The 14,639-nt window shown below is 49.2% G+C and overlaps 1 protein-coding gene across 1 annotated transcript in view; it reads right to left on the bottom strand.

Annotated features, from left to right (window-relative positions):
- Window positions 1-14,208, bottom strand: part of LOC138367318 (uncharacterized) — a 14,839-nt gene extending 631 nt beyond the window's left edge. The window contains exons 1-3 of the mRNA XM_069328747.1: window positions 14,101-14,208; window positions 12,233-12,305; window positions 1-790 (exon numbers count right to left, since the gene is read on the bottom strand). The exon at window positions 1-790 is cut by the window's left edge and continues 631 nt beyond it. Of these exons, the coding sequence (XP_069184848.1) occupies window positions 1-790; window positions 12,233-12,305; window positions 14,101-14,208 (971 nt within the window). The remainder of the gene's footprint in view (window positions 791-12,232; window positions 12,306-14,100) is intronic.
- Window positions 14,209-14,639: the final 431 nt, after the last annotated feature.

The following is a 14,639-nucleotide window of genomic DNA, read 5'->3' as shown; positions in this document are numbered from 1 at the left end:
GGCGGCGCCCCCTCCCTGGTGGGTCGTGGGCGGCGCCCCCTTCCTGGTGGGTCGTGGGCGGCACCCCCTCCCTGGTGGGTCGTGGGCGGCGCCCCCTTCCTGGTGGGTTGTGGGCGGCGCCCCCTCCCTGGTGGGTTGTGGGCGGCGCCCCCTTCCTGGTGGGTTGTGGGCGGCGCCCCCTCCCTGGTGGGTCGTGGGCGGCGCCCCCTTCCTGGTGGGTTGTGGGCGGCGCCTCCTTCCTGGTGGGTCGTGGGCGGCGCCCCCCTTCCTGGTGGGTCGTGGGCGGCGCCCACTTCCTGGTGGGTCGTGGGCGGCGCCCTCTTCCTGGTGGGTCGTGGGCGGCGCCCTCTTCCTGGTGGGTCGTGGGCGGCGCCCCCTTCCTGGTGGGTCGTGGGCGGCGCCCCCTCCCTGGAGGGTCGTGGGCGGCGCCCTCTTCCTGGAGGGTCGTGGGCGGCGCCCTCTTCCTGGTGGGTCGTGGGCGGCGCCCCCCTTCCTGGTGGGTCGTGGGCGGCGCCCCCTTCCTGGTGGGTCGTGGGCGGCGCCCTCTTCCTGGTGGGTCGTGGGCGGCGACTCCTCCCTGGAGGGTCGTGGGCGGCGCCCTCTTCCTGGTGGGTCGTGGGCGGCGCCCTCTTCCTGGAGGGTCGTGGGCGGCGCCCTCTTCCTGGTGGGTCGTGGGCGGCGACTCCTCCCTGGAGGGTCGTGGGCGGGGATTGACCCGTTGCTAACTTAGCGTCCCCACGACCCGGTCCGCGACCAGGCCTTCTAAGTAGTCTTACAGGAGGCCAGGCCCCTGTAATTTTAGTTTTAACATGTAAATCTAGTCAAGTCACCACAGGGGCCCGTGCGGCAGAAAATAGACGGACTGCAGAGGCCTAGAGGAAACGCGCCGTGCAAAAAGCTAGAGCAACCTCCACCTCTGCAGTTGCCCCAAACCATATGTTGGGGTGGGGGCTACCCCCACCCACATGTGGGGGTTACTCCCACCCACATGTGGGGGTTACTCCCACCCACATGTGGGGGTTACTCCCACCCACATGTGGGGGTTACTCCCACCCACATGTGGGGGGGGGGGCTATTCCCACATGTGGCTACCCCCCTTTCTCTGGATGTGAGAAAGGCTGTTGGTCCAGACGGGATTTCACCATGGGTACCTGCTTGATGCGGGTTCTGGGAGTTGTTCTACTCCCCAAGCCCGGCCTGAGGCCAGGCTTGACTTGTGAGAGTTGAAAGAGTGTGCAGAGGCACTTTGCTTGCCACTCTCCATAGTGTATAGTAGGTAACTGGAGACGGGAGACCTACCAGAAATATGGAAGACGGCTAATGTGGTCCCAATATACAAAAAGGGATGACAGGCAAGAGGCACTGAACTACAGGCCAGTGTCCTTAACTTGTATACCATGCAAGGTGACGGAGAAGATCGTGAGAAAAAATCTAGTAATACATCTGGAGAGAAGAGACTTCGTGACAACCCATCAACATGGGTTCAGGGAGGGTAAATTTTGCCTTACTGGCTTAATAAAATTCTATGACCAGGTGATAAAGATTAAGCAAGAAAAAGAAGGCTGAGCGGACTGCATTTTTTTTGGACTGTCGGAAAGCCTTTGACACAGTACCCCATAAGAGGCTGGTACATAAGCTGGAGAGACAGGCAGAAGTAACTGGTAAGGTGCTCCAGTGGATAAGGGAGTACCTAAGCAATGGGAAGCAGAGAGTTACAGTGAGGGGTGAGACCTTAGATTGGCGTGAAGTTACCAGTGGAGTCCCACAGGGCTCTGTACTCGGTCCTATCCTGTTTCGGATATATGTAAATGATCTCCCGGAGGGTATAGACTCATTTCTCTCAATGTTTGCTGCAGATGCCAAAATTACGAGAAGGATTAAGACAGAGGAGGCTTCAAGAAGACCTAGGTAAACTGAAGGAATGGTCGAACAAATGATTGTTAGAGTTTAACCCAAGCAAATATAATGTAATGAAGAGAGGTGTAGGGAGCAGGAGGCCAGATACAAGGTATCGTTTGGGAGATGAAATTCTTCAAGAGTCAGAGAGAGAGAAAGACCTGGGGGTTAATATCACGCCAGACCTGTCCCCTGAAGCCCATATCAAGAGGATAACATCAGCAGCATATGCCAGGTTGGCGAACATAAGAACGGCATTTAGAAACTTGTGTAAGGAATCATTCAGAACTTTGTATACCACCTATGTCAGACCAATCCTGTAGAATGCAGCCCCAGCATGAAGTCCATATCCAATCAAGCATAAGACTGAAGTAGAAGGTTCAAAGGTTTGCCACCAGACTAGTACCAGAGCTGAGAGGTATGAGCTACGAGGAGACTCTACGAGAATTAAACCTCACGTCGCTGGAAGACAGAAGAGTTAGGTGGGACATGATCACATACAAGATTTTCAAAGGAATTGATAGGGTAGATAAAGACAGGCTATTTAACACAAGGGGCACACGCACTAGGGGACACAGGTGAAAACTGAGTGCCCAAATGAGCCACAGAGATATTAGAAAGAACTTTTTTAGTGTCACAAATAAAATACATTAGGAAGTGATGTGGTGGAGGCTGATTCCATACACAGCTTCAAATGTAGATATGATAGAGCCCAATAGGCTCAGGAACCTGTACACCAATTGATTGACAGTTGAGAGGCGGGACCAAAGAGCCAGAGCTCAACCCCCGCAAGCACAACTAGGTGAGAACAACTAGGTGTGTACAGGTGTCCCGTGTGTGTGGGCGAGACTTCCCCCACCCGGACTGGTCTCATCCTCCGTCATCTGGCACACAACCACCGACCTTCAGCCTGATGCATTGAAGTCATGGTCATCTTCGCATCCGAACATCATCAATTTTAGTTGTTAAATGTGTGTCTGGCTCATCAGTGGTGTTCTCATCTAAGACACTTACTACAGCCGAGTGAGGTGGGAGGGAGCCGGTCGGCCCAGCGGACAGCACGCTGGACTTGTGATCCTGTGGGCCTGGGTTCGATCCCAGGCGCCGGCGAGAAACATTGGGCAGAGTTTCTTTCACCCTATGCCTCTGTTACCTAGCAGTAAAATAGGTACCTGGGTGTTAATCAGCTGTCACGGGCTGCTTCCTGGGGGTGGAGGCCTGGTCGAGGGGACACTAAGCCCCGAAATCATCTCAAGATAACCTCAAGATAACCTGACAGCGTTGATGGCTTTGTCAATCACACGCTCCAGCCACCTTCGTTATTTATAATAAATTAAACGTTAATTTCATTACTGAATCTTAAATGTAAGAATTATTATTAAGTATAAGAATATGTCTCATGATCAAGTATGATATTCCAGTCTTTGACATTTTGGAAAAATGTATTTGGTTTCAGCGCCTTGTCTTGGGCTCCCATCTCGCAGTCACAACCACGGGCACCCTGGGTGTACCCTCTTGTGACGTGAAGTGACTAGGAGACACCCGAGCCTCTGGGGGAGCCTCTGGGGGAGCCTCTGGGGAATGCCTCTGGGAAAGCCTCTGGGGGATGCCTCTGGGAAAGCCTCTGGGGGATGCCTCTGGGAAAGCCTCTGGGGGATGCCTCTGGGAAAGCCTCTGGGGAATGCCTCTGGGAAAGCCTCTGGGGGATGCCTCTGGGAAAGCCTCTGGGGGATGCCTCTGGGAAAGCCTCTGGGGGATGCCTCTGGGAAAGCCTCTGGGGGATGCCTCTGGGAAAGCCTCTGGGGGATGCCTCTGGGAAAGCCTCTGGGGGATGCCTCTGGGAAAGCCTCTGGGGAATGCCTCTGGGGGAGCCTCTGGGGGATGCCTCTGGGAAAGCCTCTGGGGGAGCCTCTGGGGGATGCCTCTGGGAAAGCCTCTGGGGGATGCCTCTGGGGAAGCCTCTGGGGGGATGCCTCTGGGGAAGCCTCTGGGGGGATGCCTCTGGGAGAGCCTCTGGGAGAGCCTCTGATGGCGCCTCTGAGGGACCACTAATGTAATATGCAACAGGCCATCCTGTCATCGGTGTGAAGTTCACACCATCTTAGTCAACTACTGACCACACGGAGAGTACAAGTCTGGGCTTACAGTCCACCTGGCCGTCCAGGTATAATTAACATACACGGGGTGGGAGTTTAAATATCAGTTTATTTAATTACTTATACGAGGTATCCTTATGGTTCCCTGTTCGAGGCGCGCGCACACAATTGATGACGTACGGGCCAAAGGAGCAGTACTGTCGAATCACAGTACAAGTTATCTTCTCCGGCGTTCAGAACGTCTATAAACTGATGTACTAAATTGTCAAAACCTAATCTAACCCAGGGCCCATGAATAGAAAACGGGACATCACGTCAATTTTCGTACCTCAGTGTTTGGCCTTAGGGGATTTATACGTAAAAGGCGATGTATTATTCGAGAGGCCGGGTTGTACCGTGGACAATCTGTTGTACCGTGGACTACACCCTGCCTGAGGTGCATGGTGCTCACCGCCCAACCCGTTCTCGCACTTTCTTACAGTCAATATTGACTTATTTAATACGTGCATATGTGACATACTAAACATACTAGTTTACCTTGAAAAGCTTCATAGAAAACACCGACCTTACCTAACCTTCTTAGTATGTTAAGATAAGCATCTTATTGCTTCGTAATTACAATTATTACTTAACCTATACCTATAATAGGTTAAGTAATAATTGTAATTACGAAGCAATAAGATGCTTATCTTAACATACTAAGAAGGATAGGTAAGGTCGGTGTTTTCTATGAAGCTTTTCAAGGTAAACTAATATGTTTAGTATGTCACATATGCACGTATTAAATAACTCAATATTGACTATACGAAAGTGCGAGAACGGGTTGCACCCCCACAGGTCCGTGCACCACACATCACCCCTTCACTCTCGCTATTGTTGTTTACGATTTAGCTAATCGATATACCATTTCCACGTAGCACGGGCTATAGTGATCCCGTAACCTTCACCCTCTATACTTCCATCTTTTATATAACTTAGAACAAATCCACAAGGGCCGTGACGAGGATTCGAACCTGCGTCCGAGAGCATCCCCATTTTAACACGTGGTTTGTGGTCCGTGTGAGGTCCTGCGTTGTGTTGTGATCTAGACCGGTAATCACAAGGGGACTAGCAAGGCTACAACGCACTCATCATTATCTCTTACACACTTCACCTGGCCGGACCTGGCCGCTGTCAGGCCCTGTAGGCCTAAGTTCTCACTGTCTACTGATAGACTGGTTGTCGCCGCGACCAGGCTGCTTAATACCTGCTTGATGGGGTTCTGGGAGTTCTTCTACTCCCCAAGCCCGGCCCGAGGCCAAGCTTGACTTGTGAGAGTTTGGTCCACCAGGCATGTACCACTGTTCTTCTGTTCTCTAGTTACATATCGACGTTTGAGAGGCGAGACTCAAGAGCTGGAATTCATTCCTCGCAAGCAAAACTAGCGAAGTGTCAATCAACCATCAACACAGGGTGAGGGGGGGGGGGAGGACCCAAGAGCCGGAGTTCAACCCCCGCAAGCACAAGACAACGTTACCACCCCACACAACCAACTACAGTCCACAACCACACAAGAGAAATCATCAGTGTGTTCTAATAATACACTGGCCATTCCGGCTTTTTTATCTTTAAAATCAGTCATCAAAACTAAAATAAAAATAGTAAACAGTTCCACCAAATCGATAAACCATTAACGGGAACAAATAAAATGTTTGTTTGTGGAAATATAGTTTCAACACACGTGTTACTTTTATCAGTTGGTATGTTTGTAAACAATACTTTGACTAAGTGGCGGGCCCTGCTGTGACAGGTGTTTGTAACACGTGGTTGAGGTCCCTGCTCTGTGACAGGTGTTTGTAACACGTGTTTGTGGTCCCTGCTCTGTGACAGGTGTTTGTAACACGTGGTTGTGGTCCCTGCTGTGACAGGTGTTTGTAACACGTGGTTGTGATCCCTGCTGTGACAGGTGTTTGTAACACGTGGTTGTGGTCCCTGCTCTGTGACAGGTGTTTGTAACACGTGGTTGTAGTCCCTGCTCTGTGCCAGGTGTTTGTAACACGTGGTTGTAGTCCCTGCTCTGTGCCAGGTGTTTGTAACACGTGGTTGTAGTCCCTGCTCTGTGCCAGGTGTTTGTAACACGTGGTTGTAGTCCCTGCTCTGTGCCAGGTGTTTGTAACACGTGGTTGTAGTCCCTGCTCTGTGCCAGGTGTTTGTAACACGTGGTTGAGGTCCCTGCTCTGTGCCAGGTGTTTGTAACACGTGGTTGTAGTCCCTGCTCTGTGCCAGGTGTTTGTAACACGTGGTTGTAGTCCCTGCTCTGTGCCAGGTGTTTGTAACACGTGGTTGTGATCCCTGCTGTGACAGGTGTTTGTAACACGTGGTTGTAGTCCCTGCTCTGTGCCAGGTGTTTGTAACACGTGGTTGAGGTCCCTGCTCTGTGCCAGGTGTTTGTAACACGTGGTTGTAGTCCCTGCTCTGTGCCAGGTGTTTGTAACACGTGGTTGAGGTCCCTGCTCTGTGACAGGTGTTTGTAACACGTGGTTGGGGTCCCTGCTCTGTGACAGATGTTTGTAACACGTGGTTGGGTCCCTGCTCTGTGACAGGTGTTTGTAACACGTGGTTGGGGTCCCTGATCTGTGACAGGTGTTTGTAACACGTGGTTGGGGTCCCTGCTCTGTGACAGGTGTTTGTAACACGTGGTTGGGGTCCCTGCTCTGTGACAGGTGTTTGTAACACGTAGTTGGGGTCCCTGCTCTGTGCCAGGTGTTGTGGCTTGTCCCCAAAGAGGCCTCAGCCGTCCTGGTTGACCTGATTCAGACTTCCTTATGATAAGTCACATCAGTGAGGCTGATGCTGGTAGCGCCTGGTAGCATTTCCACAAATGTGACCAGAGGGAGCCTGTCGGCCGAGCGGACAGCACGCTGGACTTGTGATCCTGTGGTCCTGGGTTCGATCCCAGGCGCCGGCGAGAAACAATGGGCAGAGTTTCTTTCACCCTATGCCCCTGTTACCTAGCAGTAAAATAGGTACCTGGGTGTTAGTCAGCTGTCACGGGCTGCTTCCTGGGGGTGGAGGCGTGGTCGAGGACCGGGCCGCGGGGACACTAAAAAGCCCCGAAATCATCAAGATAACCTCAAGATATGATGTTATTACGCACAAAATGCGTACAAAAGGAATTACAGGCAAAGTAGGGAGATGGATCTTCAACTTCCCAACGAACAGAACGCAGAGTGTAATAGTCAACACAATAATATCCGGATCATCTACTGTGAAGAACTCAGTCCCCCAAAGTACCGTGGTTGCTCCGGTAATTTTTCTCGTCCTAATATCAGACATAGACGGCCATAAACTACAGCACTGTATCATCGTTTGCAGATGACACTAGGATTTTCATGCGAGTAGACCTCCATTCTGATACCAAAGATGATACGTTTCAAGACACTGGCGCTCTCTAGGGTGGAATATTGTTGTACACTAACAGCCCCATTCAGAGCCGGAGAAATTGCTGATTTGGAGTGTGCGCAAAGATCCTTTACCGCTAGAATCCACTCTATAAGTAATTTTAATTATTGGGTTCGATTATGTGTATCAAAATCTGTATTCTCTAGAACCCAGGCGAGAGAGAAATAATACGTGGAAAATAGTAGAGGGGCTGGTCCCAAGCCTGCACACAGAAATAACATCACATGAGACCAGAAGGCATGGCAGGATGTGCAGAATACCCCCGTTGAAAAGCAGAGGTGCAACAGGTACTCTGAGAGAGAACTCTATCAACATCAGAAGCCCGAGACTGTTCAACACGCTTCCACTACACATAAGGGGCATAACTGGCCGACCCCTCACAGTGTTCAAGAGAGAACTGGATAAGCACCTCCTGAAAATACCTGATCAACCAGGCTGTGATTCATACGTCAGGCTGCGACCAGCCGCGTCCAACAGTCTGGTTGACCAGACGACCAACCGGGAGGCATGGTTGGAGACCGGGCCGCAGGACCATTGATCCCCGGAACCTTTACAAGATAGCCACAAGGTAGGTAGCGTCCCACAGGCCTAAATAGCCATAACAACCCGGCCGATCAGGCAGCTCTTGCAGGAATTTATCTAGAAATCTGAAGTTTTGGATCTCCAAGGTTCACCAAATTTTCGATATTTATAACTCATGTTCTTCAATAATACAATTTCTAATTCTGCAACAATGTAGTCCTCACATATCCACCAAAATCCGGTTGGTCAGGCACTTCTTACACGAACGTGTCTAATTGTTGCTTGAAAACGTCCACTTTTGTTTCGGCATCATTTCTTGTAAGTAATGGTAATGTCTTCTCACAGAGACAATAACATAAGATAAAAACCCACACTTGTGTATTTGTGAAATTGATGTAAACAATTACACTAAGTCTATCGCACTCGTCTGAGTGCTTTGTCAAGGTCTAAGGTCAGAACGAGACTTACATCTCAACGACAAATGAGGCTGCTACTGAGGATCCAATCCTCTTATTCTTCTTATTCTAAGAAGGATAAACTACTTCTTTTCCTTCTTATTCTTGGAAGGATAAGAGGCCGCGTTGGTCCTCGGGCCACAGGCAACGACAGTCTGGGTGTTCAGGCGGTCAGCAGGGAAGCCTGGCCTCAGGAAAGGATGTTGAAGGATAGAAAAACTCTCCGATGGGACCACACCTGTCCTTTACATTCTCAACTAATATGACTGACTTTAGTCTTTGGCATTGTTATTTGCACTGATCCAAGATACTCTTCTGAAATATACTAGTGGTACACCCTCCCCTAAAGCTACCAGTGTGTATGACACCCTCCCCTAAAGCTACCAGTGTGTATGACACCCTCCCCTAAAGCTACCAGTGTGCATGACACCCTCCCCTAAAGCTACCAGTGTGTATGACACCCTCCCCTAAAGCTACCAGTGTGTATGACACCCTCCCCTAAAGCTACCAGTGTGTATGACACCCTCCCCTAAAGCTACCAGTGTGCATGACACCCTCCCCTAAAGCTACCAGTGTGTATGACACCCTCCCCTAAAGCTACCAGTGTGTATAACACCCTCCCCTAAAGCTACCAGTGTGCATGACACCCTCCCCTAAAGCTACCAGTGTGTATGACACCCTCCCCTAAAGCTACCAGTGTGCATGACACCCTCCCCTAAAGCTACCAGTGTGCATGACACCTTCCAATAAAAAGTACATGTGTACATGATATTCTGACTAATATGATATCGGATGATGCTTTTCATCCCCCCTTTCATATGTTACGTGTATATAGAGTGACCAACCACGCATAATGGTAAGTCTTTTTCACTCCTGATTACTTGCCGTTATTACTGCACTCTCAACAACTAGTCCTTACGTGCATCACAAGTTTAACTCTGCTGCTCTCAAGACTACTGTGATGCCAGTGGTGTTCAGGGCAGCTGTCAACACAGTACACTCTTGAGTTTAGTCTCTGGTCTAGACGTGCTCGAGGTATTGTGTCGACAAGCGACTCTTGTATATACAACATTCTAAGTGGTTGGTTGAATTGTTGTTACCGTAACAGGTGAGCAGAACTGGTTGTTGGTGACATACTTGGTGTGTGTTATACAATATAACACACAACAAGTGTGTGTGTCATCAGCAGGCTGAGTGCGTATACTGCAGTGTTATACAGTGCTCGACAGTGTTATACCACAGAAGTTCATCCTATATGATATAGGGTGAGCAGCTGTGGTATAACACACTATGTTATCTGGATATATGTTGGGGGAGGGGAGGGCCGTCTACACACACACACACACACACACACACACACACACACACACACACACACACACACACACACACACACAGCTTATAATCTTCCGCCAGGATTCTGCCTCACACTCTTGTTACCAAGATTATCTGGGAGTACTCTGCCACTCTGCTCATATACTCCCAACCCACTCATTCCTCGGCCACCAGCCCACTTGCTCCTCGGCCACCAGCCCACTTGCTCCTCGGCCACCAGCCCACTCATTCCTCGGCCACCAGCCCACTTGCTCCTCGGCCACCAGCCCACTTGCTCCTCGGCTACCAGCCCACTACCACAAATAAACTACCTGAGCGCTGTTAAAACTACATTAGTTCTTGTATGGTCCCAATCTCATTCTCTGGCCCGGCCCCCAATCCAGCCTGTAACTTACCTGCAGAATGTGATCGTTCACAACCTCTTACCTAAGGATAGACGGAAAGACATTGGGATACTAAGACCACACTACCTACCTATATGTTGTCTACATGCTGTTGGTTCCGAGTAGCTCAGTCTCCGACCTGGTTGATACCTGGTTGATGGGGTTCTGGGAGTTCTTCTTCTCCCCAAGCCCGGCCCGAGGCCAGGCTTGACTTGTGAGAGTTTGGTCCACCAGGCTGTTGCTTGGAGCGGCCCGCAGGCCCACATACCCACCACAGCCCGGTTGGTCCGACACTCCTTGGAGGAAACGATTTAGTTTCTTCTTGAAGATGTCCATGATTGTTCCGGCAATGTTTCTTATGCTCGCTGGGAGGGTGTTGAACAACCGTGGACCTCTGATGTTTATACAGTGTTCTCTGATTGTACCTATGGCACCTCTGCTCTTCACTGGTTCTATTCTGCATTTTCTTCCATGTCGTTCACTCCAGTACGTTGTTATTTTACTGTGTAGATTTGGTACTTGGCCCTCCAGTATTTTCCAGGTGTATATTATTTAATATCTCTCTCGACCAGGCCTCGTGGGTGGTAGACTGGTCAACCAGGCTGTTAGACGCACTTCCTCGCAGCCTGACTTATGAATCACCGCCTGGTTTATCAGGAATCCTTTGGAGGTGTTTGTAGAATTCTCTCTTGAACACTGTGAGAGTCCGGCCAGTTATGCCCCTTATGTGTAGCGAGAGTGTTGAAAAGTTTTCGGCCCTTCAAGTTGATAGAGTTCTCCCTCAGGGTACCTGTTGCTCGTCTGCTGTAATTGTTCAGATTTGGAACCAGTTCCTCTAATATTTTCGGAGTGTAAATTATTATGTACATGTGTCACCCAAAAATAATAAAGAAGTATATAATATTTCTATATTTCAAAAAAAACTGCTAGCTTATAACGGCCCTGGAGCGAGAGGACGTGAAGACTGACACAATCAGGTCACAGTCCTGTTTGTCTGTCCTCTTACAAAGAACGTCGCTGTTCGCCCGTCTGCGTTACATAGCGCCTGTCTTACTAGAAAATGGAAGCGGCTGGCTTAAGTGACGTACTGTCCCGTTTTCTGTTTTGGGTCCTCTGGTAAGTTAGGAGAGGACACTTTATATTGACCGTTTTCTTGACGTTGGGAAATGTTAGGAGGACGGACTGCAAGTAGTGGTGCAGGCCGTCCTCCTAAGGTTTCCCAACGTCAAGAAAACGATCAATGTTAAGTGTCCTCTCCTAACCTACCAGAGGACCCAAAACAGAAAATGGACAGTACGCCACTTTCGCCAGCCGTTTCCATTTTTTAATACGACAATTGTTGGCTTCATGTAACGCATACGAACGAAAAACGACGTCCTTTGTAAGAGGAAGGACCTACTACCACTCGTAAGAAATCGTGCCGTAAGACCTCTGAAGACCACCATCCAGAAACGTAAACTCGTAAGATGGTGGTGGACACGAGAGAGGAAGTCTCCAGAGACAAGACCACCGGGCGGGAGGCGGCGGTAACACCTATGAACACCCTACCAAATAAGGACTGGATTAAGTGATATGAAAGGATTGCTTCTCTGTATCTATCATAGGATGTCAAGCCTCAGGAAGAGGACCAGGACACCGTTGTTGTTGTTGTTAAAGATTCGCTACCCGGAACAAAAAATTCCAAGTAGCACGGGCTATGGAGAGCCAAAAAATGGGTCGAGACGCACTATAGAGCAGGAGAGCGGGTTGAATCACACTATATGGGCAGAAGAGCGAACCGAGACGCACTATAGAAACATGATATTATGGAGCTTGGAATCACAGAACCAGAGGAGTAACCATAATTAACACACACATCTCTCTCACTAAGCTCGGCTGTCCAGGCTGCAAGCCTGAGAGAGATTCCTGCAACGAAGTACATGCAGCCCATCAGGTTGCATGCAGCCCATACAGAGGAGACCCAAGTGTGTGTGTGACAACAACAACAAAATCACTAATCAGAACAGCATAACCCTTAAGCTTGGACGGTGCACCATTAAACCAGGGAAGCACCTAGAGTTACGTTTATGCATGAGCAGGCCTCTGCTCACATTTTAATACCTACCATCATATTCTTGACGGCGTCGCGAGACTCCCGCGCACAGTTTGCTCATCAAAAGGTCAGAAATAAGACGTTGCTGAGGTGAAATGTGGAGTCAGAATTCGGTGCATTTTCGTGAGACATGCAGCTTGCTTCCCCTGGTGTTTGACGTCGTTGGGGCTGTGATTGATCTAACCTCACCTTCATACCTTCTCGACGATGCCTTCCCATATTATCAGACCTAAATCGACGCCTGTTTCAGTTCACCTGTACTATATGTAGTCAGCTTCTGGAGGCATTGGACTCCTCAAGCCCGATTTAAAACTATAGCCACGTGTTCAAATTTACTTAACCTACTGTAAACATTTCAGTAACACATCACCCTGGTACATTGTTTACCTAAAAAACACTAGCTGACAGCGAGTTCCTAAACCCATTATGTTGTTCTGTAACCTCTTCACTGCCGTCCATATGATAACTATAAGCTCTATAAACAACATAAAATCAAATCAAGCCCAGCTTCAGAATGTAAGTTCAACTACAGACCAAGATTGATCAATTCAATTAAAGACCATGATTGATCAATTCAACTACAGATCAAGATTGACAAGTTCAACTGCAGCTGAAGATGGATCAGTTCAGTTAAAGTTCGAACCATTCAGGTCAATCATCTTGCCTTTCCTATTGATCTGTCACCTGGCACACGGACGGTGTCTTGTCTAAAATGGACACGGACCTGCCTCCGTGTTATAACAGTGGGGGGGGGGGGGGGGGGCACGGGGCGCCGCAGCGTCTGTGGGAGAGTACAGCACCAGCCTGGCGCCTGGGGTGCCTCACTACACCTCCCCTCACTGACGCCTGGGGTGCCTCACCACACCTCCCCTCACTGACGCCTGGGGTGCCTCCCCACACCTCCCCTCACTGACGCCTGGGGTGCCTCACCACACCTCCCCTCACTGACGCCTGGGGTGCCTCACCACACCTCCCCTCACTGACGCCTGGGGTGCCTCACTACACCTCCCCTCACAGGCGCCTGGGGTGCCTCACCACACCTCCCCTCACTGACGCCTGGGGTGCCTCACCACACCTCCCCTCACTGGCGCCTGAGCATACCTGGAGAGGGTTCTGTGAGTTCTTCTACTCCCAGAGCCCGGCTTGAGGCCAGGCTCGACTTGTGATAACTTGATCCAACAGGCTGTTGCTTGAAGCGGCCCACATACCCACTATAGCCTGGTTGGCCCGGCACTTCTTGTAAGAACTTATCGAAGTGCCTCTTGACTACATTCCCCTTTGTTCCAGCAATATTTCTAATGCTTGCTGGGAGGGTGTTGAACAGCTGTGGACCTCTTATGTTTAGACAGTGTTCTCTGATTGTGCCTATGGCACTTCTACTCTTCACTGGTTCTATTTCGCATTTCCTTTCGTATCTTTCGTTCCAGTATGTTGTTATTCTACTGTGCAAATTTGGGACCTGGCCCTCCAGTATCTTCCATGTATATATTATTTGATAGTTCTCTCGTCTCCTTTCCAAAAGAGTACATTTTTAGAGTTTTGAGACGGTCCCAATAATTTAGATGTGTTATCGTGTCTATGCGTGCCGTATATGTTCTATGTTTTCCCTCTAATTCAGAGATCTCTCCTGCTCTGAAGAGGGAAGTTTAAATAATATTAGCATTACTGTGGGGTCTCTGGATTTGAACGTTCTCATAATCCATCCTATAATTTTCCTGGCCGCCGTTATATTTGCACGGTTATGTTCAAAAAATGTCAGGTCGTCAGACATCATAATTCCCAGATCTTTTACATGTTGCTTTCCTTCTATGAGTAGGTCTGATTTTGTCCTATACCCTGTGTTTCGTTTAACCTCCTCGATTTCCACCATACCTCAGTACCTGGAACTTGTCACTGTTAAACATCACGTTATTTTCAGTTGCGCAGTCGAAGACCTTATTAATATCTGCATGCAGTTTTTCAGTGTCTTCTACAGAGGAAATTTTCATGCTTATTCTTTTATCATCTACAAAGATTGACAGGAAGCTGTGTCTAGTGTTTTTGTTTATATCCGAGATAAGAATGAGAAATAACAGCGGTGCAAGGACTGTGCCCTGAGGTACAGAGTTTTTCACTGCACTTGGGTTTAATCTTACTTGATTTACCGTCACTATTCTGTTTGATAGAAAGTTGAAAATTCAACGCCCCATTTTACCCGTAATAGTGGGAAATCTATTGAACTCACAAGAGTCACGGAGATATTAGAAAGAATTGTTTTGATGTCAAGAGTATTTAACAAATGGAATGCATCAAGAAGTGATGTGGTGGATGCAGACTCCATACACAGTTTCAAATATAGCAATGATAGAGCCCAGTAGACTCAGGAATCTGTACACCAGTTGATTGACAGTCGAGAGGCGGGACCAAAGAGCTCAACCCC

This window comes from Procambarus clarkii, chromosome 21 (genome assembly GCF_040958095.1).
Source record: "Procambarus clarkii isolate CNS0578487 chromosome 21, FALCON_Pclarkii_2.0, whole genome shotgun sequence".
Taxonomy (NCBI): Eukaryota; Metazoa; Arthropoda; class Malacostraca; order Decapoda; family Cambaridae; genus Procambarus; species Procambarus clarkii.
Note: the sequence above shows the minus strand (reverse complement) of the source record. Positions and strands in the feature narration are given on the sequence as shown.